This window comes from Trichechus manatus, unplaced genomic scaffold (assembly GCF_000243295.1).
Source record: "Trichechus manatus latirostris isolate Lorelei unplaced genomic scaffold, TriManLat1.0 scaffold00101, whole genome shotgun sequence".
NCBI classification, from domain to species: Eukaryota; Metazoa; Chordata; class Mammalia; order Sirenia; family Trichechidae; genus Trichechus; species Trichechus manatus.
The window spans coordinates 8,759,824-8,784,047 of NW_004444037.1; the positions used below are offsets into that span (position 1 = coordinate 8,759,824).

The 24,224-nt window shown below is 37.8% G+C and overlaps 1 protein-coding gene across 4 annotated transcripts in view; it reads right to left on the reverse strand.

The window, feature by feature from the left end:
* The window catches only part of DCUN1D4 (defective in cullin neddylation 1 domain containing 4), a 123,083-nt gene that overhangs the window by 44,186 nt on the left and 54,673 nt on the right, over positions 1 to 24,224 (reverse strand). For 3 of the 4 annotated variants that reach the window (XR_002825072.1, XM_023737353.1, XM_023737354.1), the window contains exons 4-6: positions 16,293 to 16,407; positions 12,524 to 12,615; positions 3,891 to 3,961 (exon numbers count right to left, since the gene is read on the reverse strand). Coding sequence is in view for 3 of the 4 variants with exons in the window: in XM_023737353.1 (XP_023593121.1) it covers positions 3,891 to 3,961; positions 12,524 to 12,615; positions 16,293 to 16,407 (278 nt within the window). In the remaining variant the exon portion in view is untranslated. Of the gene's footprint in view, positions 1 to 3,890; positions 3,962 to 12,523; positions 12,616 to 16,292; positions 16,408 to 18,886; positions 18,989 to 24,224 lie in introns of all 4 variants that reach the window. The other variant, XM_023737352.1, reaches the window with a different exon arrangement.

A 24,224-nucleotide genomic window follows, 5' to 3' on the forward strand; every position in this document is an offset into this window, starting at 1 on the left:
AGTTAGTCTCCAGCTTTGTCTAATTTATAAGGTAAGCATGAATGAAAAGTTTTTGCCTTGAAACTAACTTTGTTTTTCCACTTTAGAAATTAACATCAGGGAAAAATCTACTCAATTTCTAGGGCCCTTCATCAAATATCAATTAAATCAGTGCACACCTATTTTTTCTAAAGTCATTAGGTTTTTTAGATTTTAAAAAAGCTAGATTACTAGGAAGATTACCAGGACTGAACAGTAAACCAATTTTTCTACATATTACACACATAATCACAAAGTAAGATTGTTAAAACAGGTTAAAAATGGTGACTTAGAGACCAGTGAGCTACTAAGAAAAACTTCTAAAACAGAAGGGGTTACATGTTCTTCAAACTAGTCATACATTAGTGGACTTTCTCCATTTCATACTTAGCCTCTCTTGGAATCCTGACTCCTGTATATCCATTTACCTATAAATGAATTGTGAACTAACCCACAATTTCTAATGCAAACTATGTAGGTAGGTTCCTCAAAACATATTTATACTCATTTGTCTATTAGAAAGGTTAAAGATGCCACATAAATACTTGCTAATTTTTTTAAAAAAAGGTGAATTAGACAGGCCTATGAAATAAAAAATAACACACATGAGGAACGTGCTTCTTAGTTCAATCAAATATACAAGACCAACTGGGCAACTCCTGTCCAAAAGCAAGAAGAGAAAGCAGGAAGGAACAGCAACTAGACAAATGGACACAGAAGTGGAACGGGGGCGCATGCTGTCCCATTGTGGAGACTGCAACCAATGTCACAAAACAATATGTGTATAAATTTTTGAATGAGACATAAACTTGAGCTATAAACTTTCACCTAAAGCACAGTAAAATTAAATAAATAAAACCACAATTAAAAGAAAAAAAGAATATTTAGAACAGCAGCTTAAATTGTATGTCTATTTAGGCTTCATTTCTCACAGTTAAACTGCTGACAAAATAAAAGCATCTGTCTTGATTCGAGTTATTAGAACATAAGTGAAAAACAAAAAAGGGTAAGTACAGGAACTTACACATAGGGGTGTGAGTATGCATGACATATGGCTAAACAGCCAAAGCAGATATTCACAATGGGAAATAATCTTTACACAATATATACGTTTTCTTAAGTTAACCAATAAAGAAGCTAACTACTTAAGGATATTGCCATTACCACCTTAGTAAATGAAAACACACTTGAATTTTGCAAGACTGCTTGAATTTCATAAGCTATAAATATCAGACCAGGTGAGGGTTTTAAATACTTTTAAAATGCTTACTCATCAATGCAGACAAGGCTTTTAAACACTGTTATTTCACTGCTTTTCAAATGTTAACGTCTCTGAAATTGGGATTTATAATTCATCACAAATGGCAGACCATATTTATTTAGCAACATTTTTCTTTCTCAGTGATGATATAAAATTTCTATTGGTGCAGTCTTGGAATTGAAATACAGTAATAAATACTTGGAATAATATTCTGAATTGGGTCTTTTAGTCTTCAACATGCATAGCATTTTAAGATTTTCTAATCCTGCAATAAGAGTTCTAAAGGTCTCATAACTATCAAAAAAGGGTAATAATAATAACTATCTTTTATTGAGTACTGGTATTTGGGGGTGAGAAACCATGAAGAGCTGTGCCCCATTTCTTTGTCAGAATTGACATCAGTGCTTCCCTGCCGTTTACAGGCTTTTCTTGCCTCTGAGACTAAAATGCTTGCTCACCTAATCCCTCTCACACCTGACCCTTGACCTTTTCTTCCCAATCACCAGGTGACTTCTGGCTGGACAGTGTGCCCACTCCTCTGACCAAACGCTCACTACTGCCCCCTTGGTAGAACCTCTGGGATTGCCTCTCATCCCCAACTCACTCTCACTCCTCTGATTACACTGTCCAGAAAATCCTCTCCCAAGCTTGGCCCATATCCCATCACAAATGGTCTCTTCCTATGTTTAGGGACTAGTCTAAGGGCTGTTGTTGCTGTTAGCGCTATTAAGTCAGCCTGACGCATAGGCTGATCCATAAAGTTTTCATTGGCTAATGATTGGAAGTAGATCGCCATGCCTCTCTTCCTCGTCTCTTAGTCTGGAAGCCCTGCTGAAACCTGTTCTGCATCACAGCAACATGCAAACCTCCACTGACAGACGAGCGGTGGCTATGCCTGAGGCGCATTCACCAGGAATCGAACCTGGGTCTCCCACATGGAAGGTGAAAATTCTGTAGTCTAAGGACTACATCAGGCAAAATACTACTGACCTAGCTGTCTCTAAACCTTTACACCAAGTTGAATAATTTACTAAGGTAGCCAAACCATATCACATTAACATAAAAAAAATTACATATATGTATATATGACAAAGGTCCATGTAATGAGTTAGAAGATACTCCAACAACACTTTAGAAAATTTAAAGTGTATGGGGGAGGGGTACAAAGGCCCAGAAATGGTAAAGGTAAAACAATTTAAAGAAAATAGTGTTAAGTCTCAATTCCTAGTATTCTTTAAAAGCATGACATATGTGCATGTGTATTAGATGACTTGGTAACAGTCTGAATGAAGGGGAAGACTCTTGAGATCGCTTCCAGATCATAAATTCACTAAGGATCTAAGACATACTTGTTAAATTAGAGGGTAATGTAATATTAAACTGCATAGTTAATGAGCCAGATCACTTGTATGAGCATAATTTTTCATCTTAGCATTACGAGAGACAATATGTGAATGGAGGAAAAAAAATTCAACAATAACAAGATGCTAAGAATTATGCAAAAATAATTAAGCTATATAAAATAACTTCTAATTTTTTTTAAAAGGAAATACTTAGTCTTTACACTAAAAAGCAATTGCTTTTGAAGCTAAAGTCAAACATAAGTAAAAGAGGTGTGAAAAATACTTAATAATTACAACTCAAAGCCCTTATGTATAATTATTCAAAGTCCTGGACCAACTCTGCCTTCAGCTTGAACAACTACCGAGGAGACAAAGTTATAGAGGGCACAGTGACTCGGTCCCCCAGCTGATCTGTCACTGTAGGTACACATGCCCAAAGCACTTTTTAAATATCGAGTTTAATTACTTTATCCTGCACCAATGTTTTCTTTTCCTTTTAGATACAAGAAATGAGAGAAGAAATGACTGTAGTTACACCATCCCAATCACGAGAAAATATTGTGCTTACAAATTAAATTATAATTGGAACTTATTTTGTAGACTGTCTCATAAAAACTAACACTCCTTTACTTTTTCCTTATTTATTTGTCAAGAGACAAAAGATCTAAGGAAAACAAAAACAACTGATTCACCGACTTAGTCTTTTTATATTTACTTTTATAACAAATATAAATAAACTTCCACTATTATCTGGCAATTAAGAATTTAACCCTTTCAGAGTTCTTACATGAAAATTCTGAAACTCACCAAATCTAACAACCCAAAGATACGATTTCTTTAATTGTATGCAATATTAAAAACCAAAAGTAAGAACAAGAAAAGTTCTCTTATGGTAAAAAAGTAATCCCACCAAGAAATATACTCCATAAAACAAAATCAATCAAGAGACTGATGGATTTTCTAAAAGCACTCTTTTCCTCAGAACTGAAAAGTTAGTATGCTATGTCATCCTATCATAATACTCTGTATAAAAAAATACCTTTCAATGCCTTCACATCTGAAAGATGTGTGCTAAACGACTTTGTTTAAATTTACTGTAGATGAGAAATTATCCCGACCAAATGTAAATAAAAAATATCTATTACTGTATACTTTGTCACATTTTCTAAGAGTTCATTAGTTTGACATTAGCGCTTTTAATATTTGATAAGGTGATAAAAATCACGTACTCATTGTTGAAGCTTAAGTAAAAATTAAGTTAGACTTACATTTTCTGGTTCAACACCAATGTCTTCACAAAATTTCTCCATGCCTTCAGGACCTACAACGTCATCAGCACCTACAAATGAAATGCAATTTTACATCAATTAAGTCCAACCATGTACACTGTACTGTAACAGTCTTATACTATCAAGATACTTATTATCAAAGTAAACTAAAATCAAAATGACTTAAAGGCCATAACTTTTTTTTTTATTTTATTGAGGAAAAATATATATAACATAAAACTTGCTATTTAATCATTTTAAGTGTACAATTCAGTGACATTATATTCACAATATTGTGCAATCACCATTATTTATTCAAAACTTTTACATCACCCCAAATAGAAACTTCATACCCTTTACGCAGTAACTTCTCATTCTTCCCTCCCCCTAGTGCCTGATAATCTCTAATCTACTTTCTGTTTCTATGAAAGATATAAGAAGAACCATACAACAGCTGTCCTTTTGTGTCTGTCTTATTTTACTTAGCATAATGTTTTCAAGGTTCATCCATGTTGTAGCATGTATCAGGACTTCATTTCTCTTTATGGCTGAGTAATGTTCCATTGTATGTATGTACCACATTTTGTTTATCCATTCATCTGCTGACGGGCACTTGGATTGTTTCCACTTTTCTGCTGTTGTGAATAATGCTGCAATGAACACTGGTGTACAAGTATTTGTTTGAGTCCCTGTATTCAATCCTTTTGGGTATATATCTAGGAGTGGAATTTCTGGTCATATGGTAAATTCTATGTTTAACTTTTTGAAGAACTGCCAAACTGTTTTCCACTGAGGCTGCACCATTTTTCAACCCTATCAGCAATGCACGAGGGTTAAAATTTCTCCACATCCTCCCTAACACTTGGTATTTTCCTTTTTTTAAAAAAAATAATAGCCATCCTATTCTTTAAACAGCTTAGCGGGTATGAAGTGGTATCTCACTGTGCTTTTGATTTGCATTTCCCTAATAACTAACGATGTTGAGCATCTTTTCATGTGCTTATCAGCCATTTGTATTATCTTCTTTGGAGAAATATCTATTCAAGTCCTTTGTAAAGAACATAATTCCTTTCTGAAGAAAAAAATCAACACTCCAAGTATAGACAGAAAAATATTCTGGAATTTCAGTTATATTTTTAAAATATTCTATTCTGCTCATTTAAACCAATATACAGATATGTCCTTCAACCTTTGGACATGTAATATACATCTTACCATTTATGTCCAAAAGTAAGGCTACCTAAGTTCAACTCCTGCTTTTTAAAGTGGATTAAAGCTCTACTCTTATTTTGGTAATAATTTCAATACATACAATAATTTTTGGAAACATGGTCAGCAAAGAATCACATAATATTCTTTATAAAATTAATTAGGAAATAACATAAATGTTTCTTTCACACAGAAAAAAATCGAGTAGTCTTTTTGTACTTGATAAAGGCAATAAACCCTGTTTCTTCCTGCTCTAGCTTTACCTCTGTTTCTTCCTGAAAGAACTGTTCACAAATTCTGTCTCTACTTTATCTCCCATTCATGCTTCACCCATTGCAATTTGGTTCATTCCCATCTCTCCATTGAAACTCTTCTTGCCAAAGTCACCAATAACCTCCTAATTGTCAAATCTATTAGACATGTTCAGTCCTTATTTTATTTGACCTCTCTGGGATATCTGAAAATTTGAAGCAGCTCTTTCTTCACAAAAATGTTTCCCCTTATCGCTTCTGGAAGCACCCTCTCTCATCTGGTTTTCCTACTATCTCCACTCTTCTGGCTTCTTTAAGGGCTCCTTTCCTTCTTCCAGCTCCTTAAATTTGATGTGCAGAGTTCCATCCTTAATCTTCTTCTAGTCCATTCTATATACTCTCCCTAGGATAGTTCAACCATACTCAAAGTTTCAGGTACCACTCACATCTCTTTCGAGTCCACACTTTCCCCCTTACTTTTGGACCGTTTACTGCACATCACCACCTGGCTATCCCAATTCCCACCTCCTGTTCAACTGCCACACCTAAACTTTTCTTCAGCCTCAAACCTACTCCTGCATTTGACATGTTCAAACTCCATCTCACAAAAACTAAGTTGATCATTGCTCCATGCCAAACCTGCTTATTCTCCTATATTGTCTTACCTGATGGTGCCACAAGAAATAAAAACCTGGGAATCACCCTGGATTCTCCTTTCTCCAGCAATCTCGACAGCTAATCAGTTATCAAGTGTGCTGCCAACTTTACCTTCTAAATATTTCTTAATTGAGTCTTACATTTCTTAAGTGAATCAACAAATGTTTGCTGAATGAATATACATTAAAGAAATACCTACTTGCCTGTGGGTTTGCTTCACATACACATCCTAAGTCATATCCAACACCATATTACTCTATGGCCTCAGATCAACTTCCTCTCATCCCCTTCCACATCCTCTCCCCCATCTTTACCTGGCTAACTCACTCTGAAACCAGACACTCTGAAATGAGACTGAAACCAGACAGGAAGTCCTTCCAATCTCCCACCCCACCTGCAGAGGCTGGGTCAGGCATCCCTTCTCTGTAACCCCACTAAATGCTAGGAATGGTTCTTCTGCATTTAGTACATTGCCTTAAAATTTCCTCTAAGCTCCTAAAGTGAAAGTCAATTTTTCCCACAACCGCAGCATACCATCTGGCACAGAGTAACTGCTCAATAAAGGTTTACTGAATGAATGGAATGAATAAACAAATACTAGAATACAGAAATCACTTTACAATCTTCCCATAGCTTCTGGACCCAGCAAGTTGCCAAGTCCAGCAGAATCCACCTTCTTAATATATTTCAGTTCCATTCAGATAACATTTACTGGACACATTCCTGGAGCTATGCATGAGTGTAGTTTCCAACGGTACAAAGATGAATAAAATATGGTCTCTGCCTGCCATAAGCTTATGGTCTCAGAGAGAGGGTAAGGCATACAAGTGATAACAGCACTACGAAAGTATGTATAAGGTAGCTGTTCTCAACAAAAGAGGAACATTAAAATTACCTGCAAGAGTTTGTTTCAAAGTCTTATGTCACATCTCTGCTTCAAATCATTTAATTATATATTAATTATATAATGGCTCCCCCTAAAGTCCAAACTCATGTCCTTCCTCATAATCTAGCCAAAGCGTGTATTTTTTCGTCGCACCATTATTTTCCTTTTAATCACAAGTGTGTTATACAAAATGCTTTGCTTTATGTATTCAAATATAAATATATACATATATGTGTATGTATTCTAGGATTTCTTTTCCCTCATTTATTTTCTTGGACTTTTTTCCCCTATGTATTCCTATTTTTCTCATCTTGATTATTAGGGAGAAATAAAAGTTTACTTATTTTTTAACTTAATTTAGTTTTTTTGCTATATTAATACATGAACATGATAAAAATTTTCATTTAAAAATGGAAATAAATGTTTTGAAAAGTGAATGTTTCCCTCTAACCCATCCCCTATTCCCCAGAGACAACTATTTATAAAGATCTTCTTTAAAGATCCTTCCCAAAATAGTCCATCTATAGAATTCCATACGTTTAAGGGGTATGTATATATTTACTTAGTGTTTCTAAGTTTGTCCAGGCAATGCTCTTGGGTTTTTCAGGTATACAATCATTTAATCATTTTGTTTTCATGCAATGATCATTTTTGCCTCCTGCTTTCCAATATTTATGCCCCTTATTTCTTTCTCTTGTCTAAGAGCACTGGCTAGTGACCTCCAAAACAATGGCAAACAAGGGAAGTGAAAGTGAGCATCCTTATCTCATTCCTCACTCAAATGAGAATACATTTAGCATTTCATCATTTGTTAAGTTGCTAGCTTTGGGTCTGACAGTGCACATCCACTTGTGCACAGGTAAGTATACGTAACCCAAGCAATACACTAATACATTCTCATTGTGAAAATAATTTAAACTAATAACAGTAAAAAGAAAAAACTGTCCTTTTCCCTTATCGTACCAGTTAGACATGTATTTTCCATGACCTTTCTGCTATGTATTTATGTATATGCAAACATATAATGAAACGCGGTTTCTCTTGTTTACACGTGGGTTTATGCTGAACCTATCTATACCTTGTTTTTTCACTTAAAGTGTTGAGTAATCTTCCAGTGAGAGTGCCTATACATCTACTTTATTCTCTTTAATTGATACGTTTTACATTACTTTACTGTATGCATATATACATGTGTGTATGTGTGTGTTCCTGTATCTATCACAGTTCTTTTCCCCATTCCACTACTGTAAGGTTTAAATTGTGAGATTAAAAAATAACTATTCTCATAAGGAAATATCCAACTATTCCTATTTTGCTAAGAGGTTTCATTTGTTTTTAAAATCAGGAACAGACGTCTTTTTGGTATCTACTGATATGACTCATTGAAGATGGTTGCACAGAGTTGGAAAAGAGAAGTTACTTTACAATTTTTTTTTTTAAATTCTTCTGTATTTGGTTCCTGGCCTTCCTGATTTAATAAGGCTCTTTCTCTACACCCTATAGTTGAGCCTACCAAACCACGTGGATTCCTCATACGCCTTTGCCCACAGCTTGGGTGTCTCCCAGCTTGCTCTTCCTTCATACACCCTCCAAACTGGCTACTGCCTCCATTTTCTTACAATATTCATTGTAAGATGCTTCTCAATTTATGTGTCAGTTTGCCACACTAGAAAACGAACTCTGAGCATAGTTACTGTTCTCTACATCCCAGAGCCTGGCACATAGTGAGCCCTCAAGAAAGGTTTGCTGAAATATACTTTGCAGTAGTAACGTTAAGTTATCCATGTTTTTTTCTTTCTTCCAAATTTTGTGCAGTGGTGTTTTTATATTACGTATGTATACAAACACCCATGTGTGTATGAAAAGAGTAAGCTTTTACAGTATGATTTGTAATGGCATGGCTCTGCCATAAGTAATATTATCCTCAAAATAGTGAAATATAATTTGCCTATAAACATATTTAAAAGTTACCCATAACCCCGCCATCTAACACAACTTTTTCTTTTTTCTCTTTATCTTTTCCATGCACACATTGAGATCTAGTTGTAATCATACCGTTTGCTGGGGTTTTGGTTGTGTTTACACTAAATTTATTGATTCACTCGCAGAATTTAGGCTACAACCTCTGTCAAGCAAGATAACAAATATGCCACTAGCTAACACAAAGAGTTAGCCCCCAAAGTCCAAACACAGGTCCTTCCTCATAAGCTAGCCAAAGGAAATACTTTTTCCTCATGTCCATTATTTTCGTTTTAATCACAAATGTGTTAAACAAAATGCTTTGTTTTATATATTCAAATATAAATATATATGTGTGTGTGTATATTCTAGAATGTCTGCATGCTAGAATGTGCTAAGTGAAGGCTGCAAAGGAGGTTGTGGTTAACTGGTCAGACAGAAGCTGGAGTTTGAGGGAGACAGTTTTGCAAAACAAAACACAACAAATTTACCTAAAATAATAAGCTATGGAAAGCCCAGGGTGACAAGGTAGTGGAGCTACATTTGGAAACACAGATACACTGACATCCGTCAACTTAAGCAGATGCCCCAAACTAAACATGTTTAACCTTTCCATGGTGGCCCAAGACCCTCATATTAAAGTTTCAGAATTACATCATACTGTGTCACTGAAGAAAATGGGCCCCCACATTGTCTCCTTTGGTAGTCTTTTAATATCTTTTCCTTTGCTGTCTGACCATTTTGTCACCTTTTGTAACTGTCCGTGCCTAACTCTAGCACCTGTTCCTGGTCCCTAATCTCACTATGGGAAACCAAGAAACAATTCTGTTACAGAAGTGAATCCAAAAGAAAGAGTAAGGACCTACAGTCGGGGCTTATGGAACTCTTATGACCTATGTATGTGAGCTTTAGTGCAGTAACTGTGTGAAACCAACTTTGGTACTTATTGGCTGAATTCCTTATTCGTAGACATATTTCAGAAAGTGGAAATCATTAAATAAATTATTTATGTACAACTGATTATTTAATGCTAAATGAAAAGAAATGGGATTCCACTTTCAGACGAAGTCCAAAAGACACATCTGGCCCTCGTCCTTTCTAGATCACAGAGAACTAAAAGTGCCAAAAAGGAGTATATCCTATAACCACAGAGAACAGGGGCAAGAGCTGGCAAAGTAGGGAGTTTTATTTATTAAATTTCTGGGAGTCAGAAATTGAGTTGACGGGGATTAAAAAAAAGGTGAGAGGTTGCATTCTGGACATGTGCTATGAGAAGGCTACAAAAGAGGGCTGTAGTTAACTGGTCAGACAGAAGCTGAGGAAGAGCTGGGCTCAGGCAGCAGATGCCATGGAAAGCAGGCAGCAGGAATGAGAAGTGAAACTGAAAACTCCAGGAAGAACTAAAGGTCCATCCATCTGAAACAACGGCACCACCAGGCTCCTACCTTCCCTCTCCACTCTACTCTGGATTAAAGTATGGGCAGTCAGTGTTTATACTGAGCAGACCAGCTGGCTTTCTCCTAGGGAAGATGAACACACCGCAGCTACTAAGTGGGTGTTAAAGCCCTCCTCATTCTAGTATCTAGGGGGCCTGTGGCCTCACAGCCTGCTCCTACAGACTCATCCTATAGCACAACCTGTCAGTCACCCTGGTTCTTGTCACAACTAGTTTTTCTTGATTAATGCTGACCTACAAGTTTTGATTCATGTGGTGGCTGGAATATTCAAAATTATAGCAGGTACCAGCTGGGGCCTTCAGTTATACCCAATTCTAAGTCATTTTCTTTACTGATGAAACCACGGAAAAATATGTGCAAAAAAAAAAAAAAAAAGGAAGGGAGGAAGAAAAGGCAAAAATGGGGAAAGCTAGACAAACTCCTTGCAGGTATGAATTACAAGGAATCACCCAGCAAGGATCTTGAAGAACCTAAATCATGTGGCTTAATCTTTACTCCCAAAATGTCATCTTTTGTCCAAGAGAGCCAAACAAGTAGGAAAATCGTACCCTGCTATCTTAAAAAACAAAAACAGTGGCTTACACTATGGAAAAACTTATGTTTGCTTATAGAGGAAGACACACACACACAAATCAAAACAGCTGTTTTATGATGGTAGGATTAAATGTATTTTTTCTCTGTTTAAAATTTCCTTTTTATAATAACATTGCTATGATAATAAATGTGAATCAATACAGGAAAGCAGCAGATCATTATAATCAAAGGGATAAGAATATGATAAATTCCTCATTCATTCAGCACCCATTTACTGAACACCTGGTAAACTGCCAACCACTTTTGCTAGGAACTAGGAATACAAAATGTCTTCAACAGAGATTTGCTCTAATGAAGTAGAAATGAAAACAAATTCTAATACTATATAAGTGTTTGTTCTAGCGTCCATGCCCTGTGAACAAAATCCAGTGCAAACTAGCTAAAGTAAAGAAGGATAATTCATTAGAAAGATATTGGGGTGGCTTAGAAAATTCCAGAGAACTGCAGAACCAGGACAGCATCCTTTCAACCCCACTACCAGAAAGGGAAGATGGTCTTCTGCCAATTTCAATCTGAAAGCCCCCAGAGATTTTGTCTGACTGGTCTGGCCTCGGTTACCTGCCAGCCCCTTGGACCAATCTCTGGGACCAAAGGGCAAGGTTCTTATTAGAAAACGGGTAGTGGGGAGGGGGAAGACAGCAGGATCTGGACACAGGGGTACTCCTAATTTTGATACTCAATAAGAAGGTATCAAAACAAGTTATAAACACTGTCCCGTGGCAGTACAATGAGGGCTATTAAGTTAATTAAGGTACTTAAGAGATCTGTGGCAGCTTATTAGATGGAAAAGTAGAGAAAAGTATTCCAGGCAAAGGGACAGCGAGTTAGTTGTAGGTAGCAGAGATTTAAAAGCTGGGGAAGGGGACTGTGGATTATTAGGAATGATATGATTTGCTGTTGTGTTTTATTAAAGAAAGACAACAGGAGGCCCATGAAACCTCGCTGGGAATAGACAGAGACTGATGACAGGAAAATTATTTCAAAGGGTGTGGAACAGTCAAGTTGATAGGTTGTGGGAGGGCCTGAAATAAGGTGGGGAAGAAAAAAGGTAGAAAGAGCCTTTAGCTCAAACTTGGCTGAAAATTTTTCTTTCTGTTTTTTTTACACCATGCACAGCCACAGTAACATCCAACCAACTATAATTAAGTTGCAAAAACAGGACTGAATTTAAGACATTTTAAATGACAAAACATTCTCTGCCAAATATCGAAAGAGGCACTTAATATAAGGAAATCCCACTGTACTACATACATGTTCAAAACAGCAAAGCTTATTTTAATTTCGGTGCTTAAACCAAATAATCACCCATTATGAGCATTCTAAATAGGTTTCCTAGCAATCCAAAGTATTTCTCCCGAGTGCATTTCATCTTTTCAGTTCCTTTCTGGCGTTCAGAATTCTTTGGCTTAGCATCTGGCTATAAATAGGACATCTGATGATTTGTTTCAACTATGCCCCTACCTCCTTCTCTTCCTTATACAGGAACACAAATACACATATATACACACGCATGCACATACCAAATTCTAAAAGAACACATTCATTCATTCTTTAATCTCCTCTAAGGTACTCCTTTATTTTCATAAGGATCGGTCTTAGATGATATAAATGATTACCTACCTGCATATTCATAGAACCACTCTAAGCATCGCTTACTCGAAAAGGCTTCTTCTTCAGTCTTTATTCTAGTTGCATCATATTTTCTATACATGCTAGAAATTGAGAAAGCAGTGTTAAGTTATTTAAAATACACATACTGAGTCCTTTTAAGTAGCAGATAATTTTTATTCTTTTACTAAAAACAGATAGCTATTCAATCACCATTTTAAGTGTATTTTAAACATTTTATTTCCTGTGTTTGGAAGTCTCAGCTTTTATAATTACAGTGTTTAAACACAGTTACACCTAATATAGAATTAAAGGGTAAGCACTTAACATGGGTTTTTCTCTGATTAACAAATAATCAGTAAGAACTGAGTAGAACAGGTATTTGAAGTAGTCCCTTCTACTTCACGAACCAGAGCAAATTAAAGAATGATAGTGAGATAGGGAAGAAATGTCTAAAGGTGTCTTCTTCAATCGATGGTCCTAGAAATTGCTCATGTCTTTCCATTAAGTTCTCCTGGCTTCTGTGTCTTACGTGTCAGGTTAGACACAGAGCAGAGTCTACGGAAGAATTTGTCAATACTGGGTAACTCAGGAGAACATTAAACAAATAAAAAGAAACATCAAATCATGTCCAAGCATCCAGGAAAAAAATAAAGCCAGCTATAAGGTTGACCACAGAAAGTCCCTTGGATGGTTTCTTGATTAATGTAACCTTAAAAACCTTAGGAGAGAGAAGTACAGAGAAGTCCTGGCTTCTGCCATTCTCTTCTAATTCCAGCATAAGCTAGAGAAGTAACTCAAGAATTACAGCCACTCCACCTGCAACACTGATTTTCTGCAGGAACTCCTTATTTCATGGTAACCAGGGCTGAGGACCAAGATATTCTCCACATAGGAAGGGGAGAGGAGGCATTATCTTTAAAACAATGATTAAAAAAAAAAAGAAAAAAAAGGTGCTGTCAAGTCAATTCCGACTCATAGTGACCCTACAGGACAGAGCAGAACTGCCCCATACGGTTTCCAAGCAGCGGCTGGTGGATTTGAACTGCTGACCTTTTGGTTAGCAGCCATAGCTCTTAACCACTGTGCCACCAGGGCCCCAAAATGATGATAAGGATATAAAAATTATTTATATACGTAAGCTCCCTGGATAGTGCAAATGGTTTATGCTTGACTACTAACCTAAAGGCTGGCAGTTTGAACCCACCCAGTGGTGCCACAGAAGAAAGGCCTGCCAATCTGCTTCTGAAAAGATTACAGCCAAGAAGACCCTATGGAGCATTTCTACTCTGTGACACATGGGGTCGCCATGAATCAGAATTGACTTCATGGCAATAGGTTGCTGGGTTTTTATTTACATACCTATAAACTGCCCATATTGTTATGCATATAAATATTTATGAATATGATTTTTATTTACATAGGATATAAGAATATAAAAATCATATGTAATTCTTTTTTTAATAAGTGTTTATTCATGACCTAGATATTCACCAGAATATCTGCATAAACCTCTGATTACAGGTTCTGGGTTTTAACACCAAAAAAGAGCACAGTTACAGGGTGCTGAGGTACTGAAATTGCAAACCACCAGTTTTAAATTTCTCCTATAGAAAGTACCATACTAGCTGGAAACGAGGATGAGCACGGGCCTAAGCACTCAGACATACACTAATCCTGGGCACACACATGCCCATCTCAGCTGAAAGTCTGATTGGTCAATAACCTGCAGACTTATATATATATGATACTGAAATATTTGAATTACTTAAAAATAATTTACATAAAAAAGGACCAAGACCATACAATGGAATACTATTCAGCAATAAAAAGTAACAAAATACTTATACATATTACTATATGAACGAACCTCAAAATCATTATGCTAAGTGAAAGAAGCCCAACATAACACAAATGCAATACTATTCGGCAATAAAAAGAAACGAAATACTGATACATACTACTACATGAATGAATCTCAAAATCATTATGCTAAGTGAAAGAAGAGCATCTACATGAAATGTCCAGGAAAAGCAAATCTACAGAAAGTGGTTGCCTGGGATGGGAACAGGAAGTGACTGTAAATGTAAATGGGCACCAGAGATCTAACTAGAGTGATGGAAATATTCTATAACTGATTTGTGACGGCTGCACAGCTCAGCAAATTTAAAGAAAATCATTCAATTGTACACTTAAAATGGGTAAACTTTATGATGTGTAAATAAAGTTATATGAGAAAAAAAAGACCGAGAATGATAATTCAGAAAATGTTATGGCTCCCCATCCCTTATGTGACTACTGAAATGCTATCAGTAAGGGTACCTCATCCTTTTGCAACTGACTGAGTTTTTAAACTGGCTTCACATACTAAATTAGACTGTGGTGAAAAAATAACAAGTGCTGTAAAGTCACAAAATGCTATGTGATTATTAGCATTTAACAATTTCCTGATGATAACATCTACACCAAAGTGGCCTAAAGATTGCTGGCGACTATCTTCTAAATTAGGAGCTTTGGTGGCACAGTAGTTAAGAGCTACAGCTGCTAAACAAAAGGTCAGCAGTTCGAATCCACCAGCAGCTCCTTGGAAACTCTACACGGCAGTTCTACTCTGTCCTGTAGGGTCGCTATGAGTTGGAATCGACTCAATGGCAATGGGTTTGGTTTTTTTTATCTTCTAAATTACTGATGTCTTCTTTTAAATAATATTTTCCATTCATTTGAGATAGAAACAGCAACATTATTTTCATATTTTCAGAGTCTGCCCCTCCTATCCCTCCAACTGAGTTGTGGCATATGAAGCATCACAGCAAAAAAGAAACAGAAAAATCTCACCCATCCCCTGGATTTATAGGTGTGGAAATTGAGACCCATTAGTGAAGTGACCTACAGAGCCAGAAGGAGGAAAGGTAGAATAAGGCAGAAAAGATTAAACTGCGATGTTTGCTCATTGTTTAAAAAAAGGGAAGAAAACATGACTTAAAAATCAGTGTGAAACCACAGAGAGGCCTAAAACAAACAAATCCAACCTTTGGAGTTACCAAAGTTAACAGTTCACTTGTCTGAAAGAGACATGGTTTAAGTAGTCTTTTTTTTTTTTCCCCCATGTTTTCTAACAAATTTCCACCCACCAGAATAAACGTCAGCACAGTTGATAGTCCAGGCAGGCTTACTGCATTCAGTACAGGCAGCTCTCTCCAACCATTCAGCCCAGGTCCCTTATAAAGGCAATTATGGGACTCCTCGTGACTGTATTAGTGAGTGAGACCCTTTTAAAGAACAGATACTAATTCTGTGGCCCTCAACAGGCACAGACGGCAAAACTTTAAAAGGAAAGAAAGAAACTCTACACCAGTGTTGGTAGATCAGTGGACTAACACAGAAGTTTAATTACAAAGAAGTCCAATTAGCTAATTTGTTTTTATGTTTTATAAACCCACACATAAAATACAAAAAAAAAAAACCAAAAACACCAAACCCGTTGCTATCAAGTCGATTCCAACTCATAGCAACCCTACAGAACGGTTTCCAAGAAGCAGCTGGTGGATTCGAACTGCTGACCTTTTAGTCATCAGCCAAGCTCTTAACCACTGCACCACCAGGGCTCCTAGACATAAAATAAGTATCATTAAATAACTGCACTTTGAAAGATCATCTGGCGGAATCAAAACAATATTTGAGTTGGTACATGCAGACTTAGAAGACCGATAATGGACTGGGTAGAAATGTGCATCTTCGATGCGTATGCCAATTATTTTGATCTACTGTCTCTGCAACATACCTATCATGCCTACTTTTCTTGGCAGATAAATCATCTCCAGATGCAGGTCTTCTCTTTTTCCTTGGTGGCATCACTTTACTAAAGCAGTCTGAAGAACTGCAAGACCGCAGACTCCCTGTAAAACAAATAGTCAAAGAGCACAAAATTAACGTATGTACATTAAAACACTTCCAAAGAATATTACCACTAAACTAAAAACATACATGGCTTTATATGAGAAAGGTTTTGAGATTATCTGTAAATTCTATAAAGTGAGAAAAAGGTTTTCTGTTCTTCTTTAAGAAAAAGTTATAGTCAAGAAACAAACCTACCAATGGTACAAGTTAATACTTTCTCCCCAAAATCACACCAGAAATAGAAGTTTTCAAAAGTTCAATTTACTCTTCAAAAACACGAATATAAATCATCTAAGCTTTCAGCTACTCTTACGTATCAATGTTCTTTCAAAAGGAATTGCAGTGGTATCTCATTTCTGCACTTCTGGCACTGGCTGGCTAAACCAGTAACCTTGAGTCAAAAATACATTCAAGCACATTAGTCCCAACACTCTTAAGCTTCGAGGGATATCTGATTAAAAAAACAGGATTTGGATTTTTTTTTTTTTTTGGCAGAAGTCTGACGTGACCCTGAACAAAATTTCTGTAATATTTTGTTTCTGCCACTCTAAGAAAATTCAGTCAGGGTTTTCAGAAGAGTAACCTGCATTTGGTAAAAGATATTAAACTGCAATAACAGACAAGTGCAACAACATCTAACACTTTTTGAGATATTATTGTGACACAGGCCCTGTTCTGAACCCTTGCATGTATTAATTCATTTAACCTCATAACAAGCTTGTGGAAAAAAAGAACCATTACTGTTGCCTTTTACTGATGAGAAAATTGAGGCAGAGAGGTTAGATAAGTGGCAAAACAGGGATTCAAATCCAGACTCTTGCTTCAGACTCTCTTAAACCATTATACATTACAAAACAACTATAAGGGCATTAAAATGCCCCATCTTGGTACAAATGCTGTCAGATATATTATGTCACTGATTCTTACAATAACCCTGAAGAGCAGGCAGGGTAGAGATAACTATATCTGACAGATGGGAAAACCTAAGGCTTAGGCATTTGAGCGACTTCGCTGGGTCTCAGAGGTGATAAGTGGTGAGACCTGGACCATCGTCTCTCCTCCTTTCACTGACCCTTGGTTGAAGGCCCTGGACTCTCAGTGAGCAACACAGACAGGAGAGTGTAGGGGTGACGGGGTCTAAATGACCCGCATCTGACTTCTGGCTCTTCACCTATGTGACTTTGCCAATCACTGACCTATTCTGGGTCTCTGGTTCATCATCTGAAGAATAAGAACTGCAATATCTACCTTTCAGGACTTTTAAGAGGAAAAAACATCCATTCAATAAGTGTTTAGGTGCCAAGCATTGTATTCAGACACTGGCGAGACAAAGGAATATGCTCCCAGTGTCATAATGGAGGTACGTATGCTGTGCTCATGCTTGACCTCCACGCCCATTCAATCCTCACAACAACCATTATGCAGGTATTGCTATTATCCCCATTTTTACAAATGAGGAAACTGAAGCAGAAAGAGATTAAGTAACAGCTGGAAAGCAGTACATGAAGCCAAGATTCAAATCCAAGCAGCCCAGCAGCAAGCCCAAGCTCCCAGCCACTGTCTGCTGTTCCATCTCTACTAGCTGAGACCATAAAAGTATACTTACACTGGGAACCAGAAAACTAAGGACAGAGCCCCGTGAAGCATCAATAATCAAGGGGCTGGGAAAAGAAGGTAAAAACCAGGGTAGGGAGAAAACCTAGGAGTGTGTGATGTCCTAGAAGCTGAGGAGGAGAAAGTTTCCAGGAGGGAGTGGTTAACTGCAGCAAATGAGGCACAGAGGTCAACTAAGGTAAGGAGTGAAAGCACATGCTGGATTTAGCAAGGAAGTGCATCAGTAGGGGGTGGAAGCCAGATTGCAAAGAGCTGGGGATGAATGTGAAATGAGGAAGTGGATACAATGAATGTGCACAGCTCATTCAAGAAACCAGCTCTAAAAGGAGGGAGAAAGTTGTCAGTAACTAATAGCCATTGCCCAAATCCCAATTCCTTATTTAGCATTCTACCATTGTACCAGGTTCCCAGAGAGATGTGCTTCAGGAAGGTATCAGTCAAAAGCACCATCTCTATTATTAACCAGGACTATATTGGGTCGCTATGAGTCAGAATGGACTCGACAGCAATGGGTTTGTTTTGTTTTGTTTTTTTATACTGGTGCAAATGGTTAATGCACTTGGCTGCTAATCGAAAGGTTGGGCTGTTTAAGTTCACCAACGGTGCTTACGAAGAAACACCTGACAATCTAATTCAGAAAAATCAGCCATTACAATACTATGGAGCAGAGTTTTACTCTGACGCACAGAGTCACCATGAGTCGGAATCAACTCCAGGGCAACTGTACTTTTTTTTACAGCCTAAATCAGGCTTCTGCTTGGTGCCTGATACTGGACAACTGATAAGCTTGCGTATCCGGCTTGCCCCTTTAGCATAGAACCAGACCCCAAAAAGGCCTAAACAGATGACTCTCAGCCACCTTACCTGGGGGCCCAGCCTGATCCTGTCCTTCAAAAGGTGAAAGTAGAGGGTTCTTTAGAGACACATGGCACATCTATAACTCCCTTCCCACTACAGTAGAGAGAACTGGAAGAGAAAGAAAATAAGAGAAAGTGCTGACCCACATCACACGCAATTCATTGGTCTTCCTTGTATAATGTTGTAGGTGCCAAAGAGTTGGTTCCAACTCATAGCAATCCCATGTACAACAAAATGAAACACTGCTTGGTCCTGCACCATCCTCACAATCATTGCTATGTGTCATGGATTGAACTGTGTCCTCCCAAAATATATGTCAACTTGGTTAGGTCATGGTTCCCAGTATTGTGTGGTTGTCCTCCATTTTGTGATTGTAATTTTCCTACGTGTTGTGAATCCTAATCTCTGCCTGTGGTTAATAAAGCAAGATTAGATTATGTTAAAGAGGATTAGGGCGGGATTGTAACACCCTTGCTAAGGTCACATCCCTGATCCAATGTAAAGGGGGTTTCCCTGGGGTGTGGCCTGCACCACCTTTCATCTTATCACAGATAAAAGGAAAGGGAAACGAGAGAGAGTGGGGAACCTCATACCACCAAGAAAGCAGTGCTGGAAGCAGAGCACATCCTTTGGACCTGGGATTTCTGCATAGAGAAGCTCCTAGTCCAGGGGAAGACTGATGACAAGGACCTTCCTCTAGAGCTGACAGAGAGAGAGAAAGCCTTCCCCTAGAGGAGCTGACACCATGAATTCGGACTTGTAACCTACTTGACTGAGAGAATAAATTTCTCTTTGTTAAAGCCAGCCACTCGTGGTATTTCTGTTACAGCAGCACAAGATGACCAAGATGCTATCTTTCAGTATATTGCTGCAGACACCGTGTCATTCTACCTCATTGAAGATCTTCCTCTTTTTTCATTGGCCCTCCACTTCACCAAGCATGATATTCTTCTCCAGGGACTGGTCCCTTTCTGATAACATGTTCAAAGTATGTAAGACAGACTTCCAGGCAACATGGCGCTACAGACAGAAGCACCACGTTGTCCCTCCACAGCAAAGATCCAAAAAACTAAGTCAAACAGAAAAAAACATCAATCCTGAAACCCTAAGCATTAAATGAAGAGATAAAGAACTCAGCAAGCACCTAATGGAATAAGAAACTGGCAGAGAACAAACAGCGAGCAGAGATACAAGCAGAGGTCCCCTATCAGATAACTAAGCATGGATCCACCATGCTGGACTCCTGTTGGAGATCGGCGAATAGGGAGTATGGGAAAGCAGCTTCACGGAGCTCCCAGCAGGAGGCAGAACAACCAGTAACCAGTGATATACATTTTCCACCCCCCACCCTTCTTCACCCCCACTCGGCCTCCACTGCTTCACGCGGACACAGTCTCTTGGCCATGAAGGAATGGCTTCAACCCTGTGCCACTTGGATTCCACCCGGCCCACTGGCTGGCTCCCTAAGTGCCATCTGTTGGTTGCTGGTGTTGCTTTTTCTACTTCTTTTGGTTTCTTCCATACCTCTCACCACCTCCCTCTCCTTCCTCTCAAATACCTGGCTCCACGTGCCATCTCTGCTTCTTCCTGAAAGACTGTGAAATGCTGCTTGACTGTGGAACTGCTTCCCAGCCCATTCCACCACGCTCGTGGAATCCCTGCGGCTATTCGTTTGTTTTATTTTTCTTTTGGTGGTTCGGAAGCCCCTTCTAGTCAGGCATTACCACGCGGATTGGGAGCTACTCCCTCAGTCTGTGCAGTCAAGCAGTTGGATCCCTGGGGGCATTTCTTTTTTCTCAGTTTCTTTTTATTTATTTTTTTTTTGGTTTTTTGTTTGTTTTCTTCTCTTTTTCCCTTTTTCTCATTCTTCATTGCTCAGTTTCTCATCTCTGTATACTTACCTTCTCTTCTTATCTCTTGAATACCTGGCGCTGTGTGACACCTCTACCCCTTTTAGCCAGGCCGTACTTTACAGCCTGGGAGCAATCTCCTCTGTCCTCGTAGCCATACTGATGGGATCCCTGGGGGCTTTTTCTTTTTCTAATTTTTATTTATTCATTTTTTTCCTTTCATCTTTTTAATTTTTTTGTTCTTCTCCATTTCTCAGTCTCTCATCTCTCCACACCAATGGCAAGCTCTCTTACCACTCTTTTTTGTTTCCTTCTTTGTATGTTTTTGGCTCCTGCTCCTCTCTCCTCTCTCTCCTCTTTCCCATACCTATCTTAGCTCCACACATCACAATCTCCCCCTTCCTCCCTACCTACCTGCACCGTGCACTGAACATCACGCCCACGAGCAGCAAAGACATGACCTACAAAAACCTGCCCTGCACTGATTCCCGGCTCACCCTGTCGACCCTAGTGGGTGCCACAAAAAACCCATCCCAGCAACTCCCCATCAGCTGCACCTGCCCTGTTGTACCATAGCCAAATGACTGAGCCTGACCATTGGAGAAAGAGGCGAAAAGTATCATGCCCACAAACGAGCAAACAACAAAGAACGCACAGCCCACCAGCTCAGACATAACCAAATAAAACAAAAAAGCAGGATGAAACAAACAAATCCACAATCAATAAACGAGAAAAATAACTACGGAATGTCCTGAAGAAATCAGAGAATATCAAAACATATAAAAAAAAACAGGACAAGATGGTTCCAGTAAGTGTCCAAAATAAAACACCGGATGACTTTCCAATAGAAGAAAAGGCACTAGAACTACTGGATAGGGAATTCAAATCTCTAATATTCAAAGCTATCCAAGAGTTGAAGCAAAAAGGAGACTAAAATGAGGACAAAATAAACAAATACATGGAAAAGGCAGACAATTTCACGGAAAATACAGACAAAAAAAAAATGGAAGAATTCAGAAAAATAATACAGGAACAAAATGCCAAGTAAATTCACAACTAGATACCATACAAAAACAACAATTAGAAATCCAAAAGATAAACAAGATTTCAAAAACGGACAGTGTTACAGGAGGTCTAACGAGCAGGTCTGAAATGATGGAAGACAGGATCAGCAAAATGGAAGACAGATACAACTCTGTTTGAGGAAAAATCAGAAAAAAGAATAAAAAAATGAAGAAACCATGAGAACTATATGGAATACAATAAAAACCAAAAATCTGTGAGTGACTGGAGTTGTAGAACAGGGGGAGAAAACAGAAAACATAGGGAGGATCATTGCAGAACTGCTGACAGAAAACATCCCCAATATCATGAAAGATGAAAAGCTGACAATCTAAGAAGCTCAACGAACCCCAGATAGGAGAGATCCCAAAAGAAAATCATCAAGGCATATCATAATCACACTCGCTAAAACCAAAGACAAAGAATCCTGCTAGCAGCTCGAGAAAAACAAAAAGTCACATACAGAGTAGAAACAATACAGCTAAGTTCGGGTTATTCGGCAGAAACCATGCAGGCAAGAAGGCAATAGGATGACATATATAAAACCTTGAAAACAAAAAAACTGCCAGCCTAGAATGATATATCCTGCAAAACTCTCGTTCAAATATGATGATGAAATTAGGACATCTCCAGATAAACAGAAATTAAGGAACTATGGGAAAACAAAATCAAACTTACAATTATTATTAAAGGGAGTCCTTTGCTCTAAGAACAAACAACATCAGACGAAGCCTGAATCTAGGACACAGGATCATACCAGCCAGATACCAACCTAGGAAATGAACTCTCAAGGACCATCCATAACCAAAAGAATTACAACAGGGAACCGGAGAGGTTAATCGGTAAATGACAGCAACCTCAGAACAATAAAAGAGGGAATAAACGGTGTAAGTACAGAAGCTTATAATGGAGAGGAAGGTAACGCGATACCAAGTAATAATAGACTGGTACAAACCTAAGAAGATAAGGCTAAATTTTAAGGTAACCACAAAGAAAGTTAACAAACCTACTCATCAAAATAAAGAAGAAAAACACAAAGTCTCAGTAAAAACAAAACCTACAAAAACAAAAGAAATGAAAAAAAAACCACAAACAAAAGGAATTCGGCCCAGGAGAGTAAGAGGAACAAAGGAAACGTCAGTACCACTAAAAAAGTACTACAAAATAACAGCAATAAACTCACACCTATCAATAATTACACTGAATGTAAAAGACCTAAATGCACTCATAAAGAGATGGAGAGTGACAGAATGGATTAAAAAAACAGGATCCATCAATATGCAGTCTACAAGAGATGCATCTTAGAAACAGATAAATTTATTAAAAATTAAAGGATGGAAAAAAAATATATCAAGCAAACAGCTACCAAAAAAGAGCAGGAGTGGCAATACTCATCTCAGATACAATACACTTTAAAACAAAATCCACCATAAAGCACAAAGAAGGCCACTATATAATGATTAAGGGGACAATCCATCATGAAGATATAACCATAATAAACATATACACACCCAATGACAGTGCCCTAAAATACATAAAACAAACTCTAATAGCAATGAAAAGAGAAACTGACAGTTCCACAATAATAGTAGGAGACTTCAACAAACCACTCTCGGTAAAGGATAGAACATCTAGAAAGAAACTCAACAAAGATACAAAAACACCTAAAGAGCACAATCAGTCAATGTGAGCTCATAGACATATATAGAATACTCCACCCAACAACTGCAAAGTATACATTCTTTCCCAATGCACATGGAACATTCTCCAGAAGAGACCACATCTCAGGCCACAGAGCAACCCTCAACAAGATCCAAAACGCTGAGATAATACGAAGTATCTTCTCTGACCACAATGCCATCAAGATAGACATTAACAACAGGAATGGCAAGAAATAAAAAAATCAATTACATGCACACTGAAAAAACAACCTACTTACAAACCACTGTGTAATAGAAGAAATCAGAGATGGAATCAAAAAATTCCTAGAATCAAACAAGAACGAATACACATCATACCAAAACCTTTGGGACACAGCAAAGGCAGTCCTCAGAGGACAATTTATAGCAACAGATGCTCACATCAAAAAAGAAGGGACAAAATCAAAACATTAACCACAGAACCCGAACAGAGAACAGCAACAAAAGCTCAAAGCCACCAGAAGAAAGGCAATAATAAAAAAGATCAGATCAGAAATAAATGAAATAGAGAACAGAAAAACAACAGAAAGAATCAACAAAATCAAAAGTTGGTTCTTTGAAAGGATCAACAAAATTGACAAACCACTGACAGATTGACAAAAGAAAAACAGGAGAGGACGCAAATAACCCAAGTAAGAAATGAAATGGGGGACACTGCAACAGACCCAACTGAAATAAAAAGGATCATAACAGAGTATTCTGAAAAACTATACTCTAACAAATTTGAAAACC